Source organism: Mobula hypostoma, chromosome 7, assembly GCF_963921235.1.
Source record: "Mobula hypostoma chromosome 7, sMobHyp1.1, whole genome shotgun sequence".
NCBI lineage: Eukaryota > Metazoa > Chordata > Chondrichthyes > Myliobatiformes > Myliobatidae > Mobula > Mobula hypostoma.
Genome location: NC_086103.1, coordinates 157789043 through 157808105, shown reverse-complemented (window position 1 = coordinate 157808105; position 19063 = coordinate 157789043). Strand labels below are relative to the sequence as shown.

The 19063-nt window shown below is 41.3% G+C and overlaps 1 protein-coding gene across 5 annotated transcripts in view; it reads right to left on the bottom strand.

Annotated features, from left to right (window-relative positions):
• The window catches only part of LOC134349697 (copper-transporting ATPase 2-like), a 142582-nt gene that overhangs the window by 87538 nt on the left and 35981 nt on the right, over positions 1–19063 (bottom strand). For all 5 annotated transcript variants that reach the window (XM_063054410.1, XM_063054411.1, XM_063054407.1 and 2 more), the window contains exons 2-3: positions 7875–9102; positions 5055–5282 (exon numbers count right to left, since the gene is read on the bottom strand). In XM_063054410.1, the coding sequence (XP_062910480.1) occupies positions 5055–5282; positions 7875–9102 (1456 nt within the window). The remainder of the gene's footprint in view (positions 1–5054; positions 5283–7874; positions 9103–19063) is intronic.

The window sequence follows — 19063 nt, the reverse complement described above, 5'->3', positions numbered from 1 at the left end:
AATTTTACCAGGGTTCGGTAAAGCAGATTACAATGGACTGATGAGGTCACCGTAGGCCATTTTGGACTTGACCTATGCAGTAATGGTTATTGATGAGCCTGGAAGGCTAACAGGAAGGTACAAGTTTCTGACTATGTCACATTATTGCTTGACTTGTCTGTGGAACAAATGACTCAATTTTTGACCTGTCTCCAGAGGTTAGAGTGGAGGAATTTGCAGGGGTCAACTAGTCTGGGTCATGTTATGTCAGAATCGAATGGATGGGAAATACAGACGCATCTATCTAGTTTAACCAATACATTTTATTGCAGTTATTTGCTACAACCAACTTGTTTGCTACACTGTCTGAGAATGTAGTTAATACCTACAGTAAATGTGGAGGCACAGAATGGATAAGACTATTATGATTTCTGTACCTCCAACAATCTAGATAATAGTCTCATACATTATGGAAACAAGCCCTTCACCCCAACCACTCCATGCCAACCAAGATGCCCACCTAAACTGGTCGACTTACCTATGTTTCGCCCATATCCCTCTAGACCAGAGGTTCCCAGCCTTTTTTATGCCATGGACCAATAGCATTAAGCAAGAGGTCCACAGACCCAGGTTGAGAACCCCTGCCCTAGACAATCCCTATCCATGTAATTACCCAAATATCTTTTTAATGTTGTTTTTGGACCTGCCTCAAATGGTTTATTCACCACCCTCTGTGTGAGTATGTTACTCCGCAGGTCCCTTTAAAAATTTTCCTCTCCCCCTAGCTTACCCTTTCCCTGGAAAAAAAATCTACCCCATCATCTACCCTATCTATGCTCCTTGTGGTCTTCTACACCTCCATGGGGTCAACCTCAGTCTCCTATGCCCTAAGCAATAAAGTCCTAGTCTGCCCAACCTCTCATATAACCAGGGCCCTTAAGTCCTGACATTTTCATAAATCTTCTTTGCACTCTTTCCAGCTTAATGACATCTTTCCTATAACAGTGACCAAAACCATCCAAGTGCAGTCTTCCCAACAACAAATGCAACATAACAACCCAAGTTTCAATAGCCAATACCCTGACTGATGAAGGTCAGCATGTCAAATGCCTTGTTTACCTCCATTTACCCTTGAGGCCACCATCAGTGAAAATGATCACAAGTTGGCTAATTGACTGAATGAATCTGACTTCCTTAAATGCCATAATAGGATTCAAGCTCAAATATTGGTAATATTACCTGAAAACTTCTGCATTTTTTAGGCACAAGGTAGACAAACATGAGAGCATACTTCCAATTAAAGTTAAGGCAGAAAAAAATGGTGAAACGACAAACTGAAAGAGCTTGATCTGAATGTAAGCAGCATTCACAATCAGGTTAATCAGTGATACAGATAGATATTAAGGATATGATCCAACATTTAACAGACTTATGGTTCCAAAGTGACCAGGATTTGGATTCCAGGATTCTTAATGTTTTGAAGAAATAGACAAGAAGGGTGAGGAAGAAGTCTGCGCCTGATATAGAATAAGAGTCATATAACAACACAACAAGGATATAGGTCCTTCAGCCCAGAAAGAGCATGCCACTACAGTGCCCGCCCAGTTTGCCCTAATTCCCTGCATTGTGTTCATACTTGTCTAAAACCATCCATTCCATATCAAAGTGCCTCTTATACCATTGTTTGTGCATCAGCCACTTCCCCGGCAGCTCATCCCATATACTCACCAACCTCAGTGTGAAGTAGTTCCTCCTCAGGTCTCTTCTAGATCATTCCCTCTCACCCTAAAACAAGGCCCCCGAAATGTGGACTCTCTTACTTTCAGGTGCCCCAGTCACATATAGGACAACAGTCCACAGATTAGGGCAAGCTTTTGTTCTACAGTCTGCAACCAGGTCAACACTATTTTGCATGTAAGTACAGGAGCTTTTATAATGGAAGATAAAGCATACAGCAATAAAGGATGGGATAATTTGACTGGGCGTTGATTAACCGAGTGATACTGGGAGAACTTCTCCTCTCTTCTTTTAGAAGTGCCAATGGGCTTCAGCTTGGAGCTAGAGCCTCAATTTAGTGTTTAATTCAGAAGTTGAAATGTTGAATAAACAAGACAATGTAGCTTTACCTTTGTCCTAAACTAAATATCACAGGATTATAGGTGTAATGACCAGTATATTGACACTGACATTAACAGTACATGTATAATCAAATATTTTGAAAAGCAAACACTGATGTAACTTTGGTACATTGTTATTGAACAATGCAAGGTTTGAAAGTTAAAGCAAAATCAAAGTGTTGGCCTTTAAATTTCCGATCCAGAGTTGGGAATACCACAAATTGCCCCCAAAGTGCCTTATAAACTACTATACAATATAACTATTTTCATGTTATGATTTGCTAAAAAATTTAAGTTTTCTAAATCATTTTCTGGATCACTGGGATCTCTTCTGGGGAAGGTATGACCTGCACAGAAGTGAACGGTTACAGCGGATTGATACCTTTGCAAACATGTTTGCTAGAGCTGTTGGGGAAGGTTTAAACTAAATCGGCAGGAGTGATAGGGTTGAGGATGGGGCAGTTGGTATACAAGTCACTGCTATCCGTAGTGGGAATGTGAGGAAGGACAGGCCGATGACAGGGCAAAGTTGCATTCAGTATGATGAGGTGAAATATAACATGAAAGCAAATTTCATTAGGGTGATAAATACAGGACTGGAGGTATTATATTTGAATGCACACAGTATATGAAATAAGATTGATGATATTGTAGCACAGTTAGAGATTGGCAGGTACGACATTGTGGGCATCACTAAGATGTGGCTGAAAGAAGATCTTAGTAGCTTAACATCCAAGGATACACCTTGCATTGAAAGGCCAGGCAACTAGACAGAGGGAGCCGGGTGGCTCTGTTGGTCAAAAAATGAAATCAAATCCTTCGAAAGAAGTGACATAGGATCAGAAGATGTAGAATTCTTGTGTGTAGAGTTCAGAAACCGTAAGGGTAAAGAGACGCAGATGGGAGATATATACAGAAGCCAAACAATAGCCAGGATGTAGAATTTCAATGGGAAATAGAAAAGGCATGTAATAAGGGCCATATTATGATAGTCATGGAGATTTCAATATGTAGGTAAATTGGGAAAAGCAGGCTAGTGCTGAATCCCAAGAGGAGTTTGCAGAATGCCTATGAGATGGCGCTCTAGAGCAACTTGTGGTGAGCCCACTAGGGGAAAGGCAATTCTAGATTGGGTTTTGCATAATGAACAAGATTTGATTAGGGAGTTTAATGTAAAGGAACCCTTGGTGAAACAGTGATCACAATATGAATGAAGTACATCCTGCAGTTTGAGAGGGCTAAGATAAAGTCAGATGTATCAGTATTACAGAGCAGTAAAAGGAATTACAGAGGCATGAAAGCAGAGCTGGCCAAAGTCAAATGGCAGAGATAATGGCAGAACAGCAGTGGTTGGAGCTTCTGGGGGTAATTCAGAAGGTGCAGCATGGATAAATCCCAAAGATGAAGAAGTATTCTAAAGTATTCTAAATCAGGCAACTATATCTGAAAGGAAAGTTAAAGACAGCATAAAAGCAAAAGAGAGGACGTATAAGATAGCAAAAATTTGTGGGAAGTTAGAAGATTGAGAATCGATTAAAAATCAACAGAAAACAACTAAAAAAAACATAATGAGAGAAACGATAAAATGTGAAGGAAAGATAGAAAATAATATCAAAGAGGATGCCAAAAGTTTTTCAGATACAAGAAGAGTAAAAGAGGGGTGAAAGTGGGTATTGGACCATTGGAAAATGACGGTGATGAGGTAGTAATGGGAAACAAAGAAATAGCAGATGAACCTAATGAGTATTTTGCGTCAGTCTTCACTATGGAAGAGACTAGCAGTATGCCAGAAATTCAAGAGTGTCAGGGGGCAGATGTGAATGTAGTTGATACTACTGAGGAGAAGGTGCTTGGGAAACTGAAAGGTCTGAAGGTAGATAAGTCATCTGAACCAGACAGACTACACCCCAGGGTTCTGAAAGAGGTAGTTGAAAAGAATGTGGAGGCATTAGTAATTATCTTTCAAGAATCACTGGATTCTGCAATGGTTCCAGAGGGCTACAAAAATTGCAAATGCCACTCCACCCACTCAGTGAGAAGGAAGGGAGACAGAAGAATGGAAATTATAGACCAATTAGCCTGACTTCAGTGGCTAGGAGATGCTAGAGTCCATTATTAAGGATGAGGTTTTGAGGTATTTAGAGGCACATGATAAAGAAGACCGAAGTCAATCTTGTTTCTTTAAGAGAAAATCTTGCCTGACAAATTTGTTGGAATTCTCTCAGGAAAATACAGGCAGGATAGACAAAGGAGAGTCAGTTATTTATGTTGAGCTTCAGAAAGTCTTTGACAAAGTTCTGTTCATGAGGCTGTTAAACAAGATAAGAGCCTGTCGTATTACAGGAAAGATAATAGCATTGATAAAAAATTGTCTGGTGACAGGAGGCAAAGAGTCGGAATAAAGGGTGCCTATTCTGGCTAGCTACCAGTATCAGGTGTGTTCCGCAGGGGTCAGTATTACGACTTTCTTTTCGTGTTATACATCAACAACTTGGGTGATGGAATTGATGATTCTGTGGCCAAATTTGCGGACGATACAAAGATTGATAAGACGGCCAGGTAGTGTTGAAGAAGCAGGACATCTGCAGAAGGACTTGGACAGAGTGGATGCGGAGAGGATGTTTCCTATAGTGGGTGAGCCTAGGACCAAATGACACGGCCTCAGTATAGAGAGACAACCATTTAGAATTGAAAGGAGAAGGAATTTCTTTAGTCAGAGGGTGGAGAAACTGTGGAATTCATTGCCATGTCATTGCGAATATTTAAAGCAGAGGGTGATAGGTTCTTGGTTAGTCAGGGTATCAAAGGTTGCGGGGAGAAGGCTGGAGGATGAGGTTGAGAGGGAAAATAAATCAGCCATGGGCCGAGCGGCCTAATTCTACAGCTGGATAAACTGTGCAATTAGTTCATACTGACTGTTAAATGTTATTACATGGCCAGCAGAAAATCATTGCTTACCTTCTTTTTTTTGAAGATTTCTTTCAATATTGGCAACACAAGAAGCACAAGTCATACCAGTAATCTGTAGGAAACATTTCTCTGTTGCCACAGGGTCTTCATTATTTTGGCTACTGGACCTGGTCCTGGGCAGCAGAAACTCAAGGACATACTCTTTAGATGGCAAAGCTTGATCCTTCCTTTCAGCAGACTGTTCATTGTTTGTTGTATTGGAATGACTTGAAGATTCTGTTAAAATAATGAAAAAGAGTCATTCATGCCACCAGTATCTATAATCTAGGAGACATGAATACCTCTGACCAAAGAGGGACGTTACCAAAGTTTTTGATAGAAAGAAAAATTATGCTTGAATTTTCAGGAAGACGAGAAGTAAACACAGCAAAGTGGAACTTCACCTCTACTTTCTGATGGGAGGAGACTAGTTCAATGGCTAAAGGGGAGAGGTGCTGTTTTCCGCAAGAGTTTCAACAAATACCACTGTTTTCTGTAATGGAGTAGGCTTCTTGCAAACTCACATGAAAGCCTTGTCCATGAACAGTACTGCTTTTTCAATTTTTCAACTCCACTAAAATTTACCCCCTTGTTGGCCCCAGGACCAAATCACTGTCCTGGGAAGATACAATTCAAACAAGTGCAAAGTGGTGAATTTCAGAAAGATATATCAGAGCAGGGCATACATGCTAAATGGCAGAGTTCTGAGAAGCATTGTTTAAAAGAGAGACCTAGGGGTACAATTACATCATTCCCTGAAAGTGGTAACACATGAGGACAGGTTTGAAAGAAAGCATATGGCATGCTTGCATTTGTGGGCGGTGTTGTAGATGACAATAGTTAGGACATCATGTTACAACTGCAGAAAACATTGGTTACACTGCACTTGAGGTATTGTGAGCAGTTCTGTTCGCATGTTATGTGAATAATGTGATTAAGGTAAAGAAGGTGCAGATAAGATTCACAAGGACGTTAACAGCACTGGAGGGCTTGATAGAATGGATAGGCTGAGACCAGTTCCCCTGAGTGAAGGAGACTGAGATGTGATCTTATAGAGGTTCATAAAATCATGTGTGACATACTGTAGGTAAGAGGGGTTGTCACAGTCATTTTTCCCCCATGGTAGGGAAGTCTAAATTAGGGGTGTAAGTTTAAGATGAAAGAAGACTTAAAGGTCACTTGAGGGGCTAGTTTTCAAGAGGGTGGTGGGTATATGGAATGAGGAGCCAGTGGCAGTGGTAGCGGCGGGTGCAACATTTAAAAGACATTTGTACTGATACTTGGACAGGAAAGGTTTAGAGGGATATGGGCTAAACACAGGCAAATAGGACTAGCTCAGGAGGGCATCTTGATTAGCATGAATGAGTTGGGCCAAAGAGCCTATTTCCAAGCTGTAAAACTCAACAAAATTAACCAGAATCTTACAACATCAATAGAACAATGACGAAATTTTCCCTGGGCCAGTGAGGAGGATGAAGGTGGCCTCCTGTTAAATAAGAAATTTTCCATAATGTAAGAAAAATCATGGTGGCTCAGTGGCACAGCTCATAGATCTGCTGCCTCACACTGATGTGACCTGGGTTCCAGCCTGAACTTCGGACAATGTCTACGTGGAGGTTGCACATTCTCTGTATGATGAATTGTGTTTTGTCCAGGTATTCCAATTTCCCCCCATACTGCTGAAGTGTGCAGGTCACTAGGTTAATTGGCTGCTGTATATTGCCTCTCTGTGCAGCTAAGTGGCAGGATTTGAGGGTGTGGGGGAATGAGGGAGAGTTGATAATAATGTGGGGAATAAAAGGCGTTAAGGTAAGACTGGCATGTTTCTACAGATGTACTGTGCAGAGCAATCTGCCTGACTGCATCACCAGCTGGTATGGAAGTGCCAATGCACAGGGCCGGAAAAAGCTGCCAAGGCTTGTAATCTCAGCTGGCTCCATCATGGGCACAAGAACCCCTTCCATCAAGGACACCTGCAATAGGGGATCCCTGAAGAAGGCGGCATTCAGCATTAAGGAGATCTATCAAGGCCGTGCCCTCACCTCATTGCTACCATCAGGGAGGAGGTACAGGAGTCTGAAGACACACACTCAACGTTTTAGGAGCAGCCTCTTCTCCTCTGCCATCAGATTTCTGAACTGGCCGTGAATCCACGAACACTTCCTCATTTTTTCTCTGTTTTTGCACTACTTATGTAGAGTCACAGAGAAATACAGCACCTTTGGCCCATCTAGTTTATTACTTTTTATATATTTATTGTAACTTAGTCAATTTATACGTATTACACTATACTGCTGCTGCAAAGAAACAAATTTCATGACGTATGTCAGTGATGATAAACCTGATTCTGATTCTAATTCTAAAGTATGGTCAACACAGGCTCAGTGGGCCGAATGGCCTGTTTTACTGCTGTCTCTATGCCTGACAAGCAGGAGATCTGTTGATGTTTCATAGGAAAATCATAACCATCCTCTGCTGAACTTACCTGCTTTTCCTTTCACGAGACATCAAAACCAACTTCTTGGCATTTATCTGGAAACAGGTTTACAGAAAAAGACTATTTGCACTAAAATGCTATTAACTGCTCTGCGCCCTCCTCCAGTGACTCCAATACCAGACTTATGCTGGTGAGCAGCATTTCACATTGTCCGCATTCCTCACCTCTGCTCCACCCATCTGCCTTCCTTCAACATCACTCTTTGGACCTCCATCAAAACTCTTGTGAGAAATGCATCTTAGATGCTCCTTACTCTTAATAAATACCTTACTAGAACAATGAAAATATTATTCAAAAATCATCAGCAGTCAAGTAAAAATTTGATATCCTACCAGACACAGAGGCAATAAACCCCATCTCATTTATGGCAGTTTTCAGTTCCTCTGAGTTTGTTAATGCTGGGTCAAAGTGGATTGTTGCTTGCTGTTCAGCTGCTGAAACTTCAATTGATTTCACCCCTTTTCTCTTGGAGATCTCACTCTCTATAGACTGGATGGAAAAATTATGAGCTATTCCTCCAATGTTGAAGGCAGTTGTGATGGTGGAAGTTTGAAAGTGTTTTTGAATACTACCATTTGGCTCATGTATTAATGGTGTCAGTGGAATTGATAAAGAAGTCTCACTTCTCATTTCCATTCCATTTGGAAGATATACTTTAAATTTTCCTGGTGGTAAAGCCTCTATAGCTGATTTTAATGATGCTGGATTAGTCAAGAGAGGATCATACTTTGCAATAGCTTTTTTTTCCTCCAAAGACACTGTGATACTTTGCACTCCTGGGAGCTCGCTGACATTTCCTTCAATGTTACAGACACAGGACTTGCAATGCATCCCCTCTATGCAGAAAGTTACTGTCATGGGGTTCCTGGCAGAACGTGATGCTGCCTTCTTTGATTTCACTGGTTTATTTTGTTTACCATCTTGTGAGCTGTTCACACCTCGTTTCAGAGAGCGGGTCCTGCTCTTGATCGTGGCTTGAAAACCCGCGTCATTAATTTGGTTTTGAAGCTCTTCGGGTTGAATCACCTGAGGCTGGTAAATTATAACTGCTTCTTGGTTGTTAAGGGAGACTGTAACTCGATTCACACCACGCAGCTTTCGGATTTTGTTTTCAATTGAGCTTACACAAGAATGGCAAGTCATACCTTCCACCTTGATTTTCACCATTGCTTCAATGGGTAAATGAACTTTCTTCTCAAGCAGAGGTGGATCTTGATTAGAGAGAAATGCTTCAAAGCCCATGTCATCAATTGCCTCACATATCTGTTGAGCGGTGATTATCGTTGGTTCATACTGCACCAGAGCAGTATTGTGTTTGAGAGACACCCTAATACTAACAATGCCATTCTGTTTAGAAATGTGTCCCTCTATTGACTGCACACATGACTGGCAAGTCATGCCAACAATATTGATATAAACATTGCTGATCCCAACTGGTAGAGGAAATAGTTCACTCAGGCTGGCCTCCAGTCCAACGTTATTGATGCTGTACTGTAAAGACTTCGGGCTTTGTTCTGTAGAAGTGTAGACAAGAGTATCATTGTGTTTTCCTAAAGGCACCTGAAAGAAACAAATGGTACAAGGTTATTTCAGAGATTGCTTACCTCCAGGGCAACACAGAAGGCTGCAATTCATAAAGACGCGAAAGTCCGCACACGCTGGAAATCCAAAGTAATGCACACAAAACGCTGGAGGAACTCAGCAGGCCAGGCATCATCTATGGAAAGGAATAAGCAGTCGATGTTGCAGGCCAAGACCCTTCTACAGGATTGGAAAGGAAGGGGGAAGATGCCAGAATAAAAAAGGAGGGGGAGGGGAAGGATCTTAGCTAGAAGGTGATAGGTGAAGCCAGGTGGGTAGGAAAGGTAAAGTTTTGGAGAGGAAGGTGTCTGATAGGAGAGGAGTGTTCCCCCCCCCCCCCGATGCACCCGCACTTCCGGCATACTGCTAGTGCCACATTATTGGCCACATATTTCATCTTATCCTCCTTATGGCTTTATTAGTTGCCTTCTCAAACAAGAGGAAATCTGCAGGTGCATGAAATCCAAGCAACACACACAGTATGCTGGAGGAACTCAGCAGGCCAGGCAGTATCTAGGAAAAGAGTACAGTCGACATTTCAGGCTGAAACCCTTCGGCAGTCCTGGCCTTCTGAGTTCCTCCACCATTTTGTGCGTGTTGTTAGTTGCCTTCTGTTGGTTTTTGAAAGCTTCATAAACCTCTAACTTCCCATTAATTTTTGCTCTATTATATGCCCTATATTTTGCTTTGATGTTATTTTCGACTTACCTTGTCAGCCTGCCTTTAGAATATTTCTTCTTTGGGATGTACAGTATCTATACTGTGCTTTCCAAATTCTCTCAGAAACTCTAGCCTTTGCTGTTCTACTGTCATCCCTGCTAGTGTCCCCTTCCAATCAACTTTGGCCAGCTCCTCTCTCATGCCTCTGTAATTCCCTTTACTCCACCGTAATACTGATACATCTAATCTTAGCTTCTCCCTCTCAAATTGCAGGATGAAGTCTGTCATATTATGATCACTGCCTCCTAAGGGTTCCTTTACCTTATGCACCCTATTCAAATGCAGTTCATTACGCAAAACTCAATCCAGAATAGCCTTTCCCGAGTGGTCTCAACCATAAGCTGCTTTTAAAAAGCTATTTCGTAGGCATTCTACAAATTCTCTCCCTTGGGATCCAGCGCCAACCTGATTTTCCCAATCTACCTGCATATTGAAATCCCCCTGAATATCGTAACACTTCCCTTTGACATGCGTTTTCTATCTCCCTTTGTAATTTGTAGCCCACATCCTGGCCTCTGTTGAGAGGCCTATATATCATTTTTACACTGCAGTTTCTTAACTCTACCCACAAGGATTCTATATCTTCCAATCCTGTGTCCCCTCTTTTGAAGGATTTGAATTAATTTTTTTTAACCAACATAGCCTACCCCACCCCTCTGCTCACCAGCCCACCCTTTCAATACAATGTGTGGCCTTGGATGTTAAGCTAATAAGATATTCTTTCAGCCACAACATCATACCTACCAATCTCAAATTGTACTACAATATCATCTACCTTATTTTGCAACTGTATGCATTCAAATATAACACCTTTAGTCTTGTATTTATCGTTCTTTACGATTTTGCCCCCATGTTACACTGCAACTTATCCCACTGACTGCAATTTTGCCCTACCTTCGGCCTGTCCTTCCTTACAGTCTCACTACACACTGCATCGTTGTATACCAACTGCCCCATCATCAGCCCTATCATTCTGGCTCCCATCCTGCTGCCAATTTCAGTTAAACCTTCCCCAACAACTCTAGCACACCTGCCCACAAGATTACAGATGATGATCAAGTGCTGTGGAGGTCCCACCACATCATGTGGATACCCAACTCAGAGCTGCTCGATCTGTTTGAAAGGCATTTTATCTGGAAGCAAGACACAATAGTGCGGGTTGTCCTCATTGTGAAGGAAGGGACATCTCCACAGGGCCGCCACTAGCACTACTGACAAGAGCAAATGTACATGTCATAAGTAGACTCAGTAAAGATGAGCTTGAGTAGGCATTTCTCTCCTTTTAGTTTCTAACTATCTGCCAGAGCCAGATTTGACAGAGCTTTTTTTGGGACATTCTTGGTGACATTCCCCATCCAGAATATTTTATCTATTTGCTTCACCGGTGCCTTTTTCAAGCAGAGTCTTTTCTTGCCACATGGAAAGACCATTCAGCCTATGAAATTCATGCCAATTTACTTATGGCATTCCCCATAACCCATCCATACTTCTATATCCATCACGCCCTCTCATCCATCGCAACTCCACCTCAAATCCTCTGCCGCCCATTTAATCTACTGGCACATCACAAGGCCATGGGAGGAAACCAGAACACTTGGAAGAAATGGACACACTGTTCATGGTTGCATCAAATTGTGCCTAAATCCAGTTTTCACAAACACCAGGCATCACTAACAAATGCTTTGGGAACCACACAACAAGATCTACCATCTCCTTTCCGCAGGGTCTGGAATACTGCCTGATTATTGTAATCAAGGGTGTTCTTCTGCAGACTTTTCTACAAGAGATAAGTGGTGAGGACTGAGGCTCTCCTCCAGAGTTATGAAGAATGGGTCTGGCCACAATGCCACAAAATGGTTCCTTAATTTGGATCCTGTCAGATAGTGATATACTGTTTTTCAAGCATTCTCTCATTTGACAGAATGCCTCCTTGCCAGGGTTTTCAGACAAGCACCAAGACCTTACTTGATTGGTGGTGGAAAGGACATTTCCCATCAAATCCTTCAGGCAAAGCCAGTGCCTCAGCACCAATGTACACTCTCCTCAGGGTTTAAAGTTCTCTGTAAGTTTATTATAAATGTACTTATATGTCACCATTTACTACCCTGAAATTCATTTTCTTGCAGGCATTCACAGTAGAACTGAGAAATACAATAGAATCATTGATAAACTGCACACAAAGATTGATAAACAAGCAATTTATAAAATAAATAAACTCTGCAAATAAAAAGTAGCAAATAATACTGAGAATAGGAGTAGTAGAGTCCTTGAAAGTGAGTCCATAGGTTATGAAATCAGTTCAGCGTTGAGGTGAATGAAGTTAACCACACTTGGTTCAGGGGCCTGATTGTTGAAGGGAAATAACTGTTCCTGAAGCTTCTGTACCTCCTTCCCAATGGCAATAGTGAAAAGAGAGCATGGCCTGATTAGTGAGAGTTCCTGATAAAGAATACTGCATTCTTGTGGCAGTGCTCCATGATCGGGGTGGATGTGGTGTGGGTATCTCTTTCCGCTTACCAAGAGGTTTTTATAAGAGATGCTTTAATTTTCATGAAAGCTCATCCTAAATTTATGCATAACACAGGACTTTGCACTTTTTCTGGCTGTTGCCAAGGAAACAGGCTGAGAAAAACATTAACTGCAGCTGGAAGATCATCATTTCATTCAAAGATGACTTCTGGTCTGCCTAAAACTAGCTGGTCTTCAGATGCAAGGTGGTACTGGTGAACAAATACTATAAACAGGAGTATCCTGGGTGTAGAACTAAATGCTGAGGGATGCAATGAAGCTTGCTATGACCACTGCAGAGACTCTTTTGGGAAAGGCCACAGTTTGGGACCGGAACTAATGAAAAAAAAAACAACTTTTTTCACAAGGAATAGATATGACATTTTAAGAAGGCTTAACATTAATCTCGATTGTATGAATGGTTACTTACAAATGTACTGTAATTTGTGAATGAATACTTTTAATTTGAAATAAAGATGACCCACTGTGATTTTTTTTTCACAGCAACCAGGCTGAGCAATAATTACCAGTGCTCACATCCAAAACAGAACAAATTTACCCTTGGTTGCTTTTATCTTTTTAAAAAATGTAATTGCCTAACATAATAGTTCTCAAATGGTTAAACTGGATAGATAAGGAAATCAGAAATGTAATTGCTGAAGCTCATTATATTTTTTGTTCATATAATTAAGGTAATTATGACATACTAGTTCTCAAATAATGGTAGAGCTCCTGGGGTTTCCACCTTTAATCTCCATTCACAATCTGAACTGTAATTTCCCCAAGTGCATTGTCATTCAGACTAAAGGCTTCTAAAATTACTCTAACTCTGTATTACATATTCCCTTAAACATAAAGCAATTAAAGTTCTAAATACTTTTCCAAACTTCGGAAATGATGTATTACCTAATGATGCAAATGTTGGCTCCTGGTAACTTTAATAAGTCAAATTCAATTATTACATGGCATTACTAAATTTTCTGTATATTTTAGGGAATGTTTTCTGTGATTCTGTTCGGTTTCAATATTAAGGACTGGTAAGAGTTCTGTTTACATTATAGAAGTTTACAAGCTGTGCCTTTGGGAGGTTCCATCTTTGTAGTGCAGACAACAAAACTCTGATCTTGATCATGGTTGTGAGAGAAAAAGACTATTAGAGTTCACGTAACTGGTTTAAGGTGAGAGGAGAATGATTGAAAAGATACCTGAGGGGCAAGTTTTCACTCAACTTTAACAGGCTAGGTATTGAGAGAAGTAGACCATGTGTGAGCAGATGTGCAGTTTAAATCAGCATCGTGACTGGCACGGACCTCACGAACCAAGGGGCCGGCTGCTTTACAATTCTATGCTTGATGTTTAGTACAGGGTTCCATATAGTTCTGTTTATTAAGGGAATCAAGGAATGTGTACAGAGTACAGCCATAATCTTGAATGGTAGAGCAGGACTGAGGGGCCAGATAGCCTACTTCCGTTTCTATTTCTCATGTTGTGTATTCTTAACACCGTCAGGTCACTGCTAGAGTATTGAGTCCAATTCTGGGCCCCTTACTTGAGAAAGGATGTGTTGGCACTGGAGAGGATCCAGAGGATATTCACGAGAATGATCCCAGGAATGAAAGGGTTAATGCATAAGGAGTGTTTGAGGGCTCTAGGTCTGTACTTGCTGGAGTTTAGGAGAACAAGGGGAGATTTCATTGAAATTATTCAAATATTGAAAAGCCTAGGTAGAGTAGACATTGCGAGGATGTTTCCTATAGTGAGGGAGTCTAAGACCAGAGGACACAGTCTCAGAACAGAAGGATGTCCCTTTGGAGCAGAGATGAGGAGGAATTTCTTTAGCCAGAGGATGGATTAGTAAGAACATCAAATGTTACAGAGAGAAGGCAGGCGAATGGAATTGAGAGTGATAATAAATTAGTCATGATGGAATGGCAGAGTAGACGATGGCTGAACGGTGTAACTCTACTCCAATGTCCTTTGGTCTAAGTGGAAAAATCTGGAATGGTTCTAGGGCTGAGGAATTTCAGCTAAAGGATAGACTATAAAAGCTAAAAAGAATCACACAGCAGGTAGCCATGAATTTGAACGTACTTTCTGAAAGGGTGGTAGAAACAGAATTAAGCTGAGCGGTCAGGAGGTGGATGGGAACAGAAGAAGAAATAATGTGCAGAATTATGGAGAAAAAGTGAATAACTGTCTACTGGGAGATAGTAGAGATTCCATGGGCCAAATGGCCTCCTTCTGTGCCATAATACTTCCATAATTATTTGATAACTCATATAATGATACAGCATGGAAACAAGCCATCCATCCAACTCAGCCATGCCAAGTTTACCCTTCATTATTAATTCCATCATCCAGCATGTAGTCCACAGCACCCTACACACCACCCCCTGCCGCGCCCAAGCCTATGCAATTCAAGTACTCAACTAGACACTTCCTAAATGCTGTCAGAGATCCTTCTTCAACCACTCTCTCAGGCAGTACATTCCATTTACCTATCACTCTTTAGGTGAAAAGGTCTTCCTCATATCTCTTCCCCATTATTCTAAAGCTGTGGTTCATCTAGCTCTGATATGGGGGAAATATTTCTGCATCTGGCCTGTCTAAAACCCTCAAAAATGTATGTGCTTTAATTATGTTAACTGCCTTAGCTCCAGGGAGAACAGACCTAAATGACACAGTCTCTCATCATAATTGAATTGTGAATTGTTCCATCCCAGGCAACATCCCGGTAATTCACCACTACATCCTCTCTATCATATACTTTCCATTTATTTCAGACCAGAACTGCACTTCACTTTCCAAAGCATATAACTGTGAGTCACTGATTCCAAAACGTGACTATTGTATGTGTTGGCATCTGAGGCAACTACATTTCAAAAGTTGTCAAACTGCAGATGTTAGAAATTCAAAACAAAAAGAGAGTGCTGGGATATTCAACAGATCAGGCAGCTTCTCTAGAGAGTGAAAGAACGTTACAGATCAATGACTCTTCGTCAGAACATTAACCCACAAAATTCTACCAGGCCTACTGTGTAGTTCCTTGAATCAGTGAAAGGAACATAAGCTTCGCATTACATAGCCTTACTTATTCCTACATTTTGGGTGAGAGGTAGGAACTGTGTAAATTCAAAGGAAGAGGAAGCATTGATGGAGGATAGAAAACTCTCCATATAATCAGCAATAGAAATTCAAAGGTTTAACACAATGTTCTGCAGACCCAGACAGAAATTTTCCAAGTATACAGAATCCTTCAACTTTATTTAGCTTCGTGTATATTAAGACATCATGAATAACATGATGCATAGAGCAAACAGCCCTTCGATAGTGAGAAACGAACACCATAAAATAGGAGCAGAATTGGTCACCCCGCCATTCAACAGGATCACTGCTGATCTGTGCTGGCCTTTTCTCCTTATCTGGTCAGTTCCCCATGATCCTCAATTTCTCAGTTTGCCATACATTTATCAATCTACACTCTCAATATATCTATTGATCTAGCCTCTAGCACTCTCAGTTTTAAATAATTGGGCTCTTATTTTGTAGTATTAGGCCAATATTTTATGCTCAATTCTCTGAAATGGGACCTGAACCCAAAGCTTGCTCATTCAGAGGCAAGAGTAGTATAAACTGAGGCATGATTGATAATGTTATTCCAGTGAGGGTTATCATAACGAGAAAAGCTAGACACTTTGTATTTATATTCCTTGGAGTTTAAAAGAATGGTGGGTGACCTTATTCAGACATGAAGGATCCTAAGGGGGCTTGGCCGGGTAGATATGGAAATGTTTACATTAGTGGGTGAGTTATGAACAAAGGACATAGTTTTAAAAAAAGAGGCCAGTCATTTAAAACTGTAGCTTCTCTTAGAATGTAGAGAGTCACTGGAATTTTCTTCCAGTAAGGGTGGTGGACATCAGATCATTAGATATATTTAAGGTGAAGGATAAATATTTGAAAGATAGAGGAATTCAGGGTTATGGGGGACTGGCACAGAAGAGGTGTTGAATCCTGCACAGATTGGTCACGATCATTATTAAGAAGCCTGGTGGCTTATTCCTATCCTATTTTTGGGTTCTTGACAATGACGTGTTAAAATAACCATCAGCTTCTCAGTTCAGAGGACATTTAGGAAACAGCAATAAATGCAGATTTTGTTAATAATATTCACATGACATAAAGAAATAAAACAAAAAAAAACTATGGTCTTCAGAAATAGGTGAACATGCATCCAATTGCTCAGTGGTTCATCCTGTGAGTCAAGCAACACACATCAAAGTTGCTGGTGTACGCAGCAGGCCAGGCAGCATCTCTAGGAAGAGGTACGGTTGACGTTTCAGGCCGAGACCCTTCATCAGGACAAAATGAAAGAAGAGCCCTGCCCTCAAGTTTACCTGGTCCATTTCTGACACCACCCTCCCCTTTCTAGATCTTTCTGTCTCTGTCTCTGGAGACAGCTTATCTACTGATGTCTACTATAAGCCTACTGACTCTCACAGCGATCTGGACTATTCCTCTTCTCACCCTGTCTTTTGCAAAAATGCTATCCCCCTCTTGCAATTTCTCTGTCTCCACCGCATCTGCTCTCAGGATGAGGCTTTTCATTCCAGGACGAAGGAGATGTCTTCCTTTTTTAAAGAACGGGGCTTCCCTTCCTCCACCATCAACTCTGCTCTCAAACGCATCTCCCCCATTTCAGGCACATCTGCTCTCACTCCATCTTCCCACCGCCCCACTAGGAATAGGGTTCCCCTTGTCCTCACCTACCACCCCACCAGCCTCCAGGTCCAACATATTATTCTCCATAACTTCCACCACCTCCAACGGGATCCCACCACTAAGCACATCTTTCCCTGCCCCTCGCCTCTGCTTTCCGCAGGGATCGCTCCCTATGTGTCTCCCTTGTCCATTCATTCCCCCCCATCCCTCCCCACTGATCTCCCTCCTGGCACTTACCCTTGTAAGCGGAACATTGACTTCTCAAACTTCTGCTAATGCCCCACCTCCCCCTCATACCCCATCTGTTATTTATTTATATACACACATTCTTTCTCTCTCTCTCTCTCTCTCTCTCTCTCCTTTTTCTCCCTCTGTCCCTCTCACTATACCCCTTGCCCATCCTCTGGGTTTTTCCTCCCCTCCCCCTCTTCTTTCTTCCCGGACCTCCTGTCCCATGATCCTCTCATATCCCTTTTGCCAATCACCTGTCCAGCTCTTGGCTCCATCCCTCCCCCGCCTGTCTTCTCCTATCATTTCGGATCTCCCCCTCCCCCTCCCACTTTCTAATCTCTTACTAACTCTTCCTTCAGTTAGTCCTGACGAAGGGTCTCGGCCCAAAACATCGACCGTACCTCTTCCTAGAGATGCTGCCTGGCCTGCTGCATTCACCAGCAACTTTGATGTGTGTTGCTTGAATTTCCAGCATCTGCAGATTTCCTCATGTCTGTGAGTCAAGTGTTCAGTTTTACACTTCTGGTTTCCAAAATTCATGCTTATATTGATTTGTTTCAGTTCACTAAATTAATTGCAAGAAAATGACAATGGAAAGGGAAAATATCCTTAAGAGCAAACAAGAGAAAATCTGCAGATGCTAGAAATCCAGGCAATGCACACAAAATGCTGGAGGAGCTCGACAGGCCTGGCAGCATCAATGGAAAAGAGTATAGTCGACGTCTCGGGCCGAGACCCTTCGGCAGGATCCTGAAGGGAGAAGTTCTTTGAGCTGTCAATTCCCCTTCACCATTAAATGTGCTTGCTCTGAAGCCTCTCTTACTTTTCTGGTCCAACCTGCACTACCAAAACTCCTATATAAAAATTATCCCTTCATTAACCCATTGATACATTTCCCACTTTCTGTGGAGTACAACACCATCAAAGCAAAAATATCAGGGGAAAAGCTGACAAAATCTTTGTAAAATTAGGTCAAAAAGTAATCTATTAATTGGAAAAAATTGGTGATACAGAATGTAACAAAGCCTTACATTTAGTAAAAAAAATTAACTGCTCAGACAGAGTAAATATGGTAAAAATATCAAAGATGCATAAAAGAATTGCAGCATCATTTGCACTGCTACATGTTCTCTAAATAATTGAAAGCAAATTTTGATGTTTCACACAATTCTGTTTTGAGAATGCCTCTGTTTATATGACAATTATTTGGACAAAAGGCATCGTATGTAAATTTTACACGTAGGTTGAAAGCAGATGAAATCCAATGCCAGCAAATGTGAGCAGATATATGGAAAGACTCGTTGATATGAGAGAGTAGAGGAATTTGGCTGAGGTTCAGAAGATTTTAAAAGTAGAACATAAATCACATAAGGTTATTGGAAAGCCGACGGATGATGGTTTTATTGCAAAATAATATGGAAAACACAAGATAAAATGAAATGGTAAACCACTAGAAAGATTGATATCAGGGTGTTATATGCAGTTTGGGGCACCATGTTGAGGCATTAAACAGAAAGAAAAAGCGGATTCATTAAACTACACACTGAAAGGAAGAAAATGTGATTATTTGGAAAAATTGGGGCTACCTTCATTAGAACACCAACACTTATGATACATCAAACTATACAGCACAGCACACACCTTTCAGCCCACAATATTGTGCCTACCTTTTAACTTACTCCAAATTCAGTTTAACCCTTTCCTCCCACAAAGCACTCTATTTTTCTTTCATGCATGTGCCTATTTTAGAGTGTCTTAA